Source organism: Podarcis vaucheri (genome assembly GCF_965113315.1).
Source record: "Podarcis vaucheri genome assembly, chromosome: 11".
Lineage (NCBI taxonomy): Eukaryota > Metazoa > Chordata > Lepidosauria > Squamata > Lacertidae > Podarcis > Podarcis vaucheri.
The window spans coordinates 45,118,809-45,132,451 of NC_138749.1; the positions used below are offsets into that span (position 1 = coordinate 45,118,809).

Sequence of the window (13,643 nt, forward strand, 5' to 3'; positions counted from 1 at the left end):
GACTAAACTGAATTATTCTGTGCCATGACCCATTAGCAAGGCCTTCTGCTTCCAAGAGCAAGGGTTATCAAACTTTCTTCCCCCAAGGTTGTTGAAAATTATGGAGGTCCGCCAGTCACAAAATGGTGGCAGATAGAGGCAGGGTTTGGCATAATCAGCAGGAATTCTGCATTTGTAATTCCAGCTTTTCATGAAAGCTCATGATTTCTACACCCCCTCCCCACAAATATTAAGACAACCAGGTGGCGCCTGCTTTCTAGAACATATGGAAACTAGCATATTGCTGAGCTACTAAATGGAGAATAATTAAAACAAGGAAGGTCAAATTATGGTTGTTGCTGCTTTGGCCATACCCAAGATTCAGGAGTCACTTTTTCCATCTATATAAAGTCTGCAGTCTATGAAAGGAGCCAGTCTCAGCAATGGAGGGAGGAATGCTCAGTTTGAAAGGCAAGCCAAAGAGATCAAAGTCATGTCTGTGGGTACATTGGAACAAGGAAAAGGGCTCTAGAACAGACTGGAACAGCAGTAAAAGCATTTGAGCGTCCATGAGGGTCTATTAAGAGGTTCTGGAGATCAGCAGGAATTACCATATATACTCGAGTATAAGCCATTTTTTTCAGCACATTTTTTATGCTGAAAAAGCCCCCCTCGGCTTATACTCGAGTGAGGGTCCTTTCAGGCTGCTCCTTCCTCCTCCTCTGCCTTTGCCATTCTGTGGTAAAATTAGGTGCCTTGGCTTATATTCAGGTCGGCTTATACTCGAGTATATACAGTACACCTTTAATGAGTTGCTGTGATAGGAGAACCGAGGACATTCAGCAAACTATATAGCACAGTACTCTTCCCTACCTAAATCTGCAAAAGTCTCTTGACCTCCTGACTTCTCTAAATGCTGTTTTTGGTAGCCTAGAGCCCTTTGACCAGTTGCCGGCAATATAGGGAACAGACAACAAGTCACTGGCATTTAAAGACTAGGCTCTGAAACCCCCAGTGAAAGAACACCATTAAATGTAAGAATGCAGGCTTCCTATCTGTGCTATGTGAAATGAAGACGGGGACATCTCTGCTTGCTAAAATACCCTCGTCTGAGTTTGCTTTCCCTGGCAAGAAGAGACCTCAAAGTATGTAAGCTTCCTCTTGCTTACTGTGCTCAAGTCCTCTCTTTCCTCACGTTGGATTCAGTCTCACCAGTTCCTCCTTTACAGTTGTTGTTGTTGTTTAGTCGTTTAGTCGTGTCCGACTCTTCGTGACCCCTTTACAGTACTGTGCATTATGTATTTGGATCCAGTTTTCCCTTTCTAAAAATATTTAACACCTGGCAACACAGAATTCACTGTACCTCCCGTCATCCAGCTGGAGAGCTCTTAGTCCTGCCAAGCAGGCTTCTTTATTTACTCGGCTCAAGTCATCGCCAAGAATAACTAAGCAGGAAAGGCCAGTGTAAGTCATTGCTATGTGCCCGCTATCATAGGGATGAGCAATACCGGGACCCTGAAACATAAGAAAATGCAATTATTATTAGAGTTTATAGTTCTCAACGGATAACAAAATAAGCATTTGTTTTAGCAGAAAACAGAGATTGTTTTCCTGAAGTGTCTTTGGGCAGGAGCATTGTTCTGGGCACATTTTGCGACAGGGAACTTCATTAGCACAAACAGTTTCTGAGCTCTGGGTGAAGTACTGAGCCTAAAATTTCAGATTTAAACTGCAGAGTGGAAGGAAATGAGGGCCTTTTTCTGCCTCACCACTTCCAGCTACTCTCTGAAGACCGGAGAAGAGACCCTCTTAAGACTATTAGAGGGGAGGGCAGGGGAAGGACTAGACCATGTGAAAAATCATTTTCAGCTTTGTATTCCTGTTATTAAAAAAAAGCGCACCTGGACATTCGGTTGTTGTGCCCATAACCTAGGTTTAAGGTGCCATTTAACTCCTCGCTTTCATATCTCAGTTTCTAACACTGGGCAGGAGAAACATGCAGGAGAATTGCCTGAATGGCTATATATAAATGCCCACCTCTGCATGACCCACACATAGCAGCAGCTATGCAAATAGCAGGAAGTGTGACAGTTATTTTAAGACCAGGGTACATTTCCAGCACCAGAAGAATTTTGCACAGATTTCTATGAACTGATGGCGGCTTCCAGTGTGCCAGTTTAGTCTTGTATTACAGATCTCAACTACTGTACAAGGCTAGATGACCAAACTAGACTTTCCTTTGCAAATATTCATGAAATGTTCAGTCTAGAAAGACAAACAGCTTGAGAAATAAATAAAATATTTTAACAAGCTGGTCCTGCAGAAAGGCAGCACTTCACAATACCTTTCAGTATTTTCTGGGATTTACATTAGTGATCCCAGGTTACAAAATTCTGGCACCATGTAAAAGGATACAATGAGTTATCACCACACATCTAATATCACTTTCAATAAATTTAGAAATATGATCACACCATATAAATAGTGACAACCTAAAAAATAATCACACTCTGTTTATGGGAATTTCAGGGTTGCCATGTGTCCTCTTTTTCCAGGACATGTCCTCTTTTTCAGGCGGTAACTTTTGAGACAAATTGCATTTATTTGCTTTGAATGGCCATCATAGTATCTTCTTTTTTGCCCTTCAAAATATGGCAACCCTATTTTAAAAAGAGGCCACTCAAGCCCAGGCGACTTACATTCTGGTGATGTGCATTCTCTCTCACTTCCACGAGTTGATAATGGGTTCTATCCAACTAAGCCATACTAAGAGTAGATTTTCATTTATTTCAGTGAGTCTACGGAGTATCTTTAGGCTGGATACAAACTTATGGAAATATGGATATGATGTAAGTCTGATGTGTTATGAAGCATTTAGAAAGTCTAGTCTTTTTTAAAGAAGGACTTCACACCTCTCACAACTGTAAAGAAAAGCCCACACGTGTTGGTTTGCCTGCCCATCATGCTAGTCTATCTTAAGGGCATCTATTTTTGTGGCTTCCTCACAAGAACCACACTGATGCTGTCCTGATAACAGCAAGACAGAAATGTTAGGAATGGAATTTCTGTCCATGCAGCCAGCCTGCTAGCACACTGACACTGCAGACTTATTTGACTCCTCTGAACTTGCATTCGGTGTATTTGATTTGTGTTCCCTTTCTAACCCACTTTCAATCCTCAGGCTGCTCATACTTCAAGGACCCCACTTCTCGTGCCTGCCACAAACTACATGAGATAACCACATTATAAAGGTGAAGGTTTCCTATGAAGAATATCCTCATTTAGAATACAACATTCAAATGTGTGTTCAGGCAATGCTGCAGTAATCTGAGTGAGGATTTGCTGCATTTTCCAGTGTATAACACACACCCATGTATAAGACGCCCCCTCTTTTTGGGGACTCAAAATTGAGAAAACCTACTTTCTATTCTTATTGGTTATAAAAGCATAAAGCACATTAAAAAGCTGTGCATCCATTTCTAGCTTTCATTAAAATATGGCTTCGATAATAAGACCACTGTTCTGCCTCGCGGAAATGTTTTCAATTTACGAGTAGAATTTACAAAAAATAGAGTGCTATTTTTACTCTTAAAAATGCTCACCTCAGAGCCTTATTTCATGATCATGTAAATATTTGTTAAAAGGCTGCAAAGAAAGCACTGTAATTTTTTTCATGTAGTATTCACTAACCTTGGACGGATTGAATGGCATTCCCAGATACGAAGAACCACGGAATCCACAGCGATGCATATTTGACCCTTTGTAGGAAACAAAACAACCCTAGTTTAACTTTGTGCATTCATTTTCAAATTACTAGCTATTTGTTTTAAACAATTCTACTGAAATTTAAAGTCTTTCTCTGGCTCATGATTAATGCCAAATCATATTCCCTAGCTCAGACTGCTATCCTGCAAACTTAACTTGGAGTAACTCCTATTGAACTCTGTGAACCCAGTTACTTTTGAGTAAAGGCGCTGGCAATGCAGCTCTGCATTTACAACCATTTTTCACAGAAGGCCAATGGGAGAGGTTAGTTTTTCCACCCTGCTACATACTCATCATTTTCTGCGTTCTACATACACTCCATCCTACGTAGTTGATGTAGAAATGGTCAGCCAGCCATTTTCAGGCTATCCCCTCCTCAGACTGACCTTCCAGGAAAATATAGCTCCTGTTCTGGGATCTAGCCTAACACGTTTGCAGAGATAAGAGCTGTAATAAGCAGCAGCTAAATAAAAACAAACTGTGTTTTACAAATTGTTAGGAGTCATTCTGCAAAGAAACAGAAAAGATGAGTGTAACTTTAAGAGCTGTTTCTGTGAGTTCTGGGTGTGAGTTCTGGGCTGATTAGATACAACTAGTGATGAGTACAAAAGGAGGAGAAGTTGCAGTTTGAATTTGTCTGCAAAAGAGAACACCCACATGCTTTGAGTTTGTAAGTTTGTAAATAAAACTCTTGCTTGAGGATTTTACACCTGTCTCATGGTTCTGTCCTCTGCTGCCAGGAAGATACAGCTCCAACACAAATGTCATGCAACTACAGTGGTACCCCGCAAGACGAATGCCTCGCAAGACGGAAAACCCGCAAGACGAAAGGGTTTTCTGTTTCGGAGGCACTTCATAAGACGAATTTCCCTATGGGCTTGCTTCGCAAGACGAAAGCCCATAGGGAAATCTCCGGGGACCTGTTTTAAATTGCTGGTGGTCGGGAGCAAAGACTTTCGCCCACAGCCGGCCTTCAGAAGAGGTCCTGGACCTCTTCTGAAGGCTGGTGGGGGGCAAAAGTCTTTGCTCCCCCCGCCTGCCTTCCCGGGACAGCGGAGACTTCTCCGCTGCCCCGGGCGATCTTAAAATGCTGGCGGGTGGGAGCGAAGCGTTCGCTGCCGACCCCCAGCATTTTAAAATCTCCCCGGGACAGCAGAGAAGTCCCGCCCCACTCGGGATGGCGGCGCAGAGCTGTCTGCCGTGCCGGGATCAGCGCGGGCTCTGCACGGCCATCGGGAGCCGGGGGAGAAGCCCGCCCCGCTCCAGATGGCCGCGCAAAGCTGTCTGCCGTCCGGGGACTGCAGGCACATCTGCGCCTCCATCCCAAGCGGGGCGCTAAGTCCCGCCCCGCTCTGGATGCCAGCGCAGAGCTGTCTGCCGTCCTGGGACTGCAGGCAGATCTGTGCCGCCATCCCGAGCGGGGCGCTAAGTCCCGCCCCGCTCGGGATGGCGGCGCAGAGCTGTCTGCCCTGCCGGGACTGCCATCCCGAGCGGGGCAGGAGCCTCCATAGGCGCGCGTCACCTCTCCAGCCGGGGGAGGGTCGCAGGGGGCTGCTTTAGCCCCCCGCGCGCTCTCCCAGCTGGAGAGGTGACGTGCGCCTATGGAGGCTCCTGCCATAGGCGCGTGTCACCTCTCCAGCCGGGGGAGGGTCGCAGGGGGCTGCTTTAGCCCCCCCCCCGCGCGCTCTCCCAGCTGGAGAGGTGACCCGCGCCTATGGAGGCTCCTGCCATAGGCGCACGTCACCTCTCCAGCCGGGGGAGGGTCGCAGGGGGCTGCTTTAGCCCCGCGCGCGCTCTCCCAGCTGGAGAGGTGACGTGCGCCTATGGAGGCTCCTGCCATAGGCGCTCGTCACCTCTCCAGCCGGGGGAGGATCGCAAAGGGCTGGGGGGAGATAGCGATCTCCCTGCAGCCCCTTGCTGCAAAAGACGTCGGGGGAAGCGGGGAAGCGAAGCGCTTCGCTTCCCCGCTTCCCCCGGGCGTCTTTTGCAGCTGTTCCGAAGTGGGGAGGGGGGCGGGGACACCTGCCCCAGCCGCCCCACTTCGGAAAGCTGTTGCGAAGTGGGGAGGGGGGGCGGGGACACCTGCCCCAGCCGCCCCACTTCGGAAAGCTGTTGCGAAGTGGGGAGGGGGGGCGGGGACACCTTCTGAAGGCGGGCAGGGGGCGAAAGTCTTTGTCCCCCCTGCCTGCCTTCCCAGGGGCTTTTAAATCGCCCCGGACAGCGGAGAAGTCCTCCACTGTCCGGGGCGATTTTAAAATGTCGCCCACCAGCATTTTAAGATCGCCCCGGACAGCGGAGAAGTCCTCCGCTGTCCCAGGGTTTTTTTAAAATGCTGGGGGTGGGAAGAAAAGCCCTTGTCCCTTGTCCCCCCCCCCAGCCTTCAGAAGAGGTCCGGGGACAGACTGTCCCCGGACCTGGTCTGAAGGCGGTTTCCCTAGGAACGCATTAATTGATTTTCAATGCATTCCTATGGGAAACCGTGCATCGCAAGACGAAAAAACCGCAAGATGAAGAGACTTGCGGAACGAATTAATTTCGTCTTGCGAGGCACCACTGTATATAAACTTTGAGCCAAAGTAAGGCATATAGAACCATACAAAAACAAATTTATCACAGCAATTATATTAAAGAGTTCATGTACCAATTGGTTGTCTTTTATGTATATTCTCTGTCTGAAAACTGAAAGAAAAACTCTATTATTCATGCAACAGTACCAAGAGGGGTCTCCAAGGATGACAAGCATACAAAGCATTCATCCTGCACAAAGAAGTCTTGTTTAAAGAGGGGGTTTTTCCATCTGAGATATACTAAATAATGAAGGTCCTCCTACATATTATTAATTTTTAATGTCACTCCAGTATTTATGGTGGGTTGTATCCAATGCAGCCTTCCATTCACGGAAGACTCTTTGATTTAGTGGAGGCTAACAAAAGTGGGAAGGAGGCAAAGCAGTGATTGCAGTGCCTGTAGACGGACAGTCAGGTTGTGTATCCATAGCAGTGACCAGAGGAGGAATGAGCTCTGGGAGGAGCACAGAGAGAAGAAAACACCATGGTGCATCTGCAGCTGGCACAACTGGATGCCTTCATCTGCCCCAACTGCAACAAAACATCTCTCTCCCATACTGGCCCCAAAGCCACAGTAAATGTATAATGACATAAGTTAAACTCATGAAATGTCCTCCACAAAGGCAAATATTTATAGAGAATTTAGAGATTATTTTTCTCTTCTTTTTAACCTGACATACCAAAATGCCATGAAATACAGTGGGCTATGACATTTCCCAGCAAAGCTAAACCTATATGTGAAAAGAATGCAGCTGTGAATTGATAACCTGGGACTGTAAGTGACTCAATTTTATTTTGAGTACACCTACTGAAATTAATGGGCCCAACTTAGTCATTACAGTAGATCTCCTCCGAGTAAAACTTGGTCGATTGCCACCCTTGGTTTTGCTCTTGTATTTCAATTCAGAAAATACACTAAATTAGCGTACAGAAGAAGCTTCAGAACATGGTTCTAGCTATTAACTGGCAGGTTTTCATTTCAGTGCCTGTCTTCATTGTGTTTTGCAGAAAGCTGCTGTGAAAGAAGAGCCAAATCTATTTCCAGCTCCAAGAGCTTTTCTTGAATCTTTCACTAACATCTCATTACCCATCCCAAGAGAATACTGATCATAGTCAAGAGTTTGTTTTGGTTTTTTAAATACCTTCATTAGCTTTGTTACTTTTAAGTTTCCTTTTACAAGATGACCTTAAAGGTCGCATAAGCCTTCAATTCTTAAGTCAAGCACTCCAGAAATTAACAACCATGGAGAACGCCACACAGAATCGGAGATTAACAGACAAACCATGATCACTATTCATTGAGTAGGAGTTAATCCAACAGTTTCAAAACAAGAGCAGCTGTTCTGAATCAATTATTATAGATGAGGTCTTATGGTAATTAGTCAAGAAGACTGTCTAAGGCTAATATTGAAGCTCCAAAATTTAAAAACAGGTTTTGGGAGATGTTAAGAAAATAAGAAGTATTTTAGCTTCAGTGGGGATGTTTCATGTGAGTGCATATCTATTAATATGTCAATACTATTGATATGTGCCACATAAAACTACATCTTCGAAAACCATGTTACTGAATTTTTAAGTATGGGGGGGAGGACAGTTTCATAATTATTTAATATTTTTAATCAGCTACAGTTAAAGATTAAATGTTAAGAGAAATCAGAGGCATCACAACTGGCTGTATCCTTTACTTACTATGGCAAAATATCAACAAGCTGTTGTCAGCAAGTAAGAGTCTCTTGCAGCATCTTAAAGTCTAGGAAACCTATTAAAGTATAAACTTCTGCTGTAATAAATTTGATAGTCTTAAAGGTGTCACAAAACTTTAACTGTAGCTTGCCCCTTGTTTTTACTGCAACAGACTAGCACAGCTTCTCCTCTGGAAGCTGTCACAGGAAGGATTTAGTACTTCAATTGTGGAATGGCACCATCTAGTGGTTGTTCTGCATATAAATGGTACTACTACTGAAAATAATTGAAGCTTTAACAAGAACAACAAAAAAGATGTAACACACTCCAATGAGTTATACTAATCATTACTCTAAGGAAACAAAACCGGAGCCTTGTGGCATCTTAAAGAGAAAAAATATGTTTGTTAAGCTGTTGCAAGCCTCATTTTTGTGCGTGCTATTAACAAACTCACAATCCCTCTGGAATTATTCTAAAGACAGCTGAAATCAGAGGTAATGGGAGGAAGTCTTATTTTGTAGAGAATATATCCCCACCACCACACAACTAACAAACATGTATGCAGTAAGTTCAAAAACAAAACAAGATTATCATGGACCTCATAACTCTTAAGCTTTTGTAGTATAATACTGCTCCATTTGCAACACGTGTCAATATTGATCCCATTTTAGCCATAAATCTGAGTGGTGAAACTGCCAATAATCTGAAGAGAGTCTTTTTAGCCTTCTGCTTTTTTCAGTATTGGCTCATAAAAAGTACAAAGAAGTCAGACCAATATCAAAACTAATTTGAAACACTTGTGGAACAGTCTTCTCCCACCATACTCTCCAAAACCCAAGTCACAGCATCAAATGAAAGCAGTACAAGACTTTTAAATATTTCACTTGACTTAAGAACGTTAAGAGCAGCATTCCTGGATCAGACCAAAGATCCATGCAGTCCAACATTCTGTTCCCACAGTGGCCAAACAGATGCCTAAGAGAAACCTGCAAGCAGGACAAGAGCACAATAGCCTCCTTCAACTCGTGATCCCCAGAAACCTGCATTCAGAGATATGCTGAAAACAGTAAACTGCCATCATGATTAGTAACCTTATCTTACAGATAGGTAGCCGTGTTGGTCTGCCATAGTCAAAATAAAAAAATTCCTTCCAGTAGCACCTTAAAGACCAACTAAGTTAGTTCTTGGTATGAGCTTTCGTGTGCATGCACACTTCTTCAGATACACTGAAACAGAAGTTGCCAGATCCTTCTATATAGTGAGAAGGTGGGGAGGGGTATTACTCAGAAGGGTGGTGGGAATGGGTGATTGGCAGATAGCTGAGATGAGCCTGTTGACGACTCTTAACGACTGCAATAGGTCTTACAGGAAAAGGCAAGGGGTGAGAAGGTGAAAAATGGCTTAGTCATGTATAATGAGATAAGAATCCAATGTCTCTGTTCAGACCAGGTGCTACTGGAAGGAATTTTTTTATTTTAACCTTATCTTGTATGTGTTGGCTTTTGGTGATCAGAGATAGAGTGGCACGAGGATCCTGATTTTATATGTATATTTCTTTTTCAAATGTCTCTAATATCTTACCACACACCAGCAGCCTTAGTGATTTCAAGATGTGGAACTAAGGAGGAAGGGGTATATACTACCAGTACTGCTCTCTTTTTCTGAAACCCTGCTTCCTAGATGGAGCAGAGAGCACAAGAGTACAAGACCACTGACTTCCAACAAGTAGGACAACAGTGCATTACTGACTCAGTTCTATCAATTAGCTTGAGTTTCCCTGTTATTCTTCCATTGTTCTCTTATAGTAGTGGTGGGTTTGGCTTAACATTCATTAATGTAATAATAGTTCTGGCAAGTTATAGTAGTTGCATAGTTCTTGTACAGCTAAGCTAATAAGCCTTACAAGGAAATTCAGTACAATTAAGAAGGAACAAAGCCATTGACCCATCTAAGCACATTTAAGCAGCTTTATAAAAAAACTATCATGAACATGTTTTGTCATGATTAGACAAAATACCTTCTGAATGTTTCTAATTTAACAATATAGTAAGAATTTCAACATATCCTTCTAGAACCCATCAAAGCAACATTTTTTTTTTTTAAAGCAGAGGGTCCCCTACTTGAAGTTTAACCTACTTTGCTTAATACAACTGCATCTATAACTCACTATAGCTCTTTGACAGGCTTCACTGCACAGTTCTGTGACCTGGCTAAGAGCACCTACATTTTAGTACTGCTAAGCACTTTCAATTGTTACAAGTAAGATGGTCACTGCTCAGCATCTCTTTGAACAAGGGTTTGCTCTCTATTATCAAAAGCTAAAAGCAGCACAAATGAGTGTAATGAAATGTCAGTAAGAGAAAAGCTAAAAACTCACTCACTGTCTTCTGTGGGAAGGACCTGCAGGGAATAAATCCATTCTATTATATCTTCTTTGTTCACCACATCTAAGGAATCCAACATATCCAGACCGGAGAGTGCAAAAAAAGCAATTGTCAACCTGCGAGGGAAGAAAAGCAGGATATTACTACCCGCCATCGATATAAAATGGTTTGTAAGCATGAGAAGTCGTACTTCTAAGCCACAAAGAAGTACCTGTGTTATGTGTCAGCTCCAGCATGAACTGGAAACAGACATGAGTGCTGCAACCTGACAATATGCTGCAGGGAGCTGGCTTACATGTAACTCTGCAGGCAGAAAGCCACGCTGCTGTCAAGCTTCACTAACCAACTCCACCTGGAGTGAAGGAGTGAAAAACCGATACCAACAAGTCTCTCCGACTGATGAAGCAGACCACACATAAACGTAGAATAACAACATGTTCAAGAAGCTGTAAAATGACTGGCTCATTAGCATCAAAATCAGGAAAGAAAAATGTCTTCAGCACCAAGAGCCATGGAAGAAAAATGCAATCTGACAGGTAACAAACACAAATCAGACACATTTTGGTGCTAGAAATTTCGCAGATAAAAAGGTGGTGCAGGTGTCCCTACAATGTGGCTCCATACAGTTGCGTGTGAACAATGCAAACCGTAGACCATCTTAACTGTGAGCCCTGCAAGACCTGCCTTGAGGGCCTATTCCCACCTGGCCTGGGACAGTAATGCAATGACTGATTCCAGCTACAAAAACTGTTACTATTGAAAGCGATGCAAACCATCTTGTTTTGAGTCCAGAAAAACATGATGATCATGATGCCTAAAACTATCAGGATGCAGTGCTGTTTAAGGACTTGGGTTGGGATGAAGATTTAATTTTGGAGCCCTGTTATTATTGTTGTTACTAGGATAATATTTTTGCATTTTATTGTTAGACCTTATTCTGAATCGTAAGGAGACTGATTTTGTTGCATACAATCAACTTGCAACTTGAATGATCACAGCTTTATGTTTGGCTGGCCAACTGCAATTGCACAAATTAAACACACACAAGGTGGAGAGGTTAAATGCAGAAAGAGCTATTAAGCTCTCATACTTGGTTACCAGGTTCTGGGAAGCTCCAGGAGGGAGCCTGGTAAGCAAGGAGGAGAGCTTAAAAGCGATTTCCGCAGCAAGAAAACTTGGCACGGAAAGAGCTTTAAAGCTCGCTGAAAGCACCTCCAGAGCCTTTGGAAAGGTAGAGGTGGACACAGGGACAGTTCTGGGGTTGTTCTTACTATATGTGATTTTGGCTTTACACACAATCCCTAAAACCACAGCACAAGTTGCGAGTCAACTGTATTTCTTAATGAGTTGTAAATTCAACATTTAGACCACTTAGAACAAGGGTGAGAACCTTTTGAACCCAAGGACCACTATTCAGGGGACACATAAAAGTGACAGGCAGGTTCAGAGGCAAAAGTGGACAAAGAAAGGATGTAGCTTATGTTTGTACAGTAGGTTACATTCCAGCATCACAAATGTCAGAGGCACACACTCATGAAACATTGGTGGGTAGGAGTATGGCATAGAGTGTGCCAAGAGCCGGCCGAAGAGGCCTGAATGGCTGCATTGGAACCTAGGTCTCAGGTTCTTGACATGACATAGAATTTTTTTTATTGTTTTAAAAAAAACATTGATTTTTATCTGCGATAAAACAATAAATAGTAATCTTAAAGCACAGAGCTGCTCACTACTGGTACAATAAAAAAATCACAAATACCTGAGAAAACAACTAGGTTTCATCCTTGCAATAGAATAAAGGGAAAGTTGGTGCTTGGTGCGCCTCCAAAAGGAGGACATTCCATAATTGACTTTATCTTTAATTCTCAAACGTCTTTTGTTTTAATAGTATACCTATCTGACACAGTTCCACACAAACTACTTTCAAAATTGCTGCCCAGAACATATTCTGTCAGATTTTTGCCAAGTAAGTCAAAATTAAATCTAATAAAACACCCAGGAAGTTCACCTAGTAATTTCTTAGTACAATGAGTAGTGGACAGTGTGGATGGGGCTGTATTGCCAATCTGTCTTCTCAACACTGTGCATAGCAGTGAATGGGAAGGTAGGGAAGAGAAGGGAAGGGAAGGGGAAGGAGAAAGGCAGTGGGAGTTTGGCACATGTGCAGCAGCTGAGCCAATGTGATGCTCCTACTACTGCACACCATGCTGTGTCCAATGTGTGGTGTTGGAAAAGCAATGCAACTTCATCCGCACCACCTGCTACTGAGTTTGACAATACCCCTACAGAGACGTTGCAGTACATCAGAGCTTTCCAAAATGTGTGTTGCAACACACTAGTGCGTCAGCTGCAGTGTGTAGGTGTGTCGCACAAATGCTCCCCGTGCTCCTCCCAGGGCTGAAAAGGGGATGGTTCAACCAAACAAAGGTTTGCTAGTAAAACTGAATTACTGTGTCGCAAAATGATGCACATCTAAAAAGTGTCACCAACTTGAAAAGTTTGGAAAGCTCTGCAGCACTCTCTTGGATTCACGTGACATCAGTTTTCTCTACAAACAGAGATGTCATCTAATTACATTTTGGTGGCACATAATAGTTACCAGACACAGACCAGTAGCAATTCAAGTTATTAATGATTAGGTCAGACAAGACTCCTTATAATTAAGCATAATGTACACTTTGCTTTGCAGTCTTGGTTGCAATGCTTTTATTCACCTCTATCTGGGTTCTGCAACAACCTCCAGGTCTGCTACACCCATTGTTACTTGTAACCTGTTTTGCTTTTCACAGATCACAGACTACTAACTAATCACACTGCTTGCAGAATTATTGAGAGCCATGGTATAATTAAGTGCACAGATTACCTGCATAGCTATTAGAACAGGTTCTTTAATAGGTGGCTGCATATACTGGAGAACATATTCAAGGAAAAAATGCTGCTTCCCTGAGGAGGATTCTCCTAAATCTAATATTCAGTGGGTCAGCATTCCCCAGTCATTGGTAGAAAAGCTGCAACATAGAAAGTAAACATTTTTTCTCCTTGCTCTTTCATAGTACAGTCAAACCTCGGAAGTCGAACAGAATCCGTTCCGGAAGTCCATTCGACTTCAAAACGTTCAGGAGCCAAGGTGTGGCTTCCGATTGGCTGTAGGAAGCTCCTGCAGCCAATCGGAAGCCACGACGGACATTCAGGTTCCAAAGAACATTCGCAAACCGGAATAACAACTTCCGGGTTTGCAACATTCGGGAGACAAAACATTTGTCTCGCA

The 13,643-nt window shown here is 43.3% G+C and overlaps 1 protein-coding gene across 3 annotated transcripts in view; it reads right to left on the reverse strand.

Moving 5' to 3' along the window:
* Positions 1-13,643, reverse strand: part of PGGT1B (protein geranylgeranyltransferase type I subunit beta) — a 29,248-nt gene that overhangs the window by 13,009 nt on the left and 2,596 nt on the right. For all 3 annotated transcript variants that reach the window (XM_082191620.1, XM_082191621.1, XM_082191622.1), the window contains exons 2-4: positions 10,376-10,494; positions 3,670-3,737; positions 1,343-1,494 (exon numbers count right to left, since the gene is read on the reverse strand). In XM_082191620.1, coding sequence (XP_082047746.1) covers positions 1,343-1,494; positions 3,670-3,737; positions 10,376-10,494 — 339 coding nt within the window. The remainder of the gene's footprint in view (positions 1-1,342; positions 1,495-3,669; positions 3,738-10,375; positions 10,495-13,643) is intronic.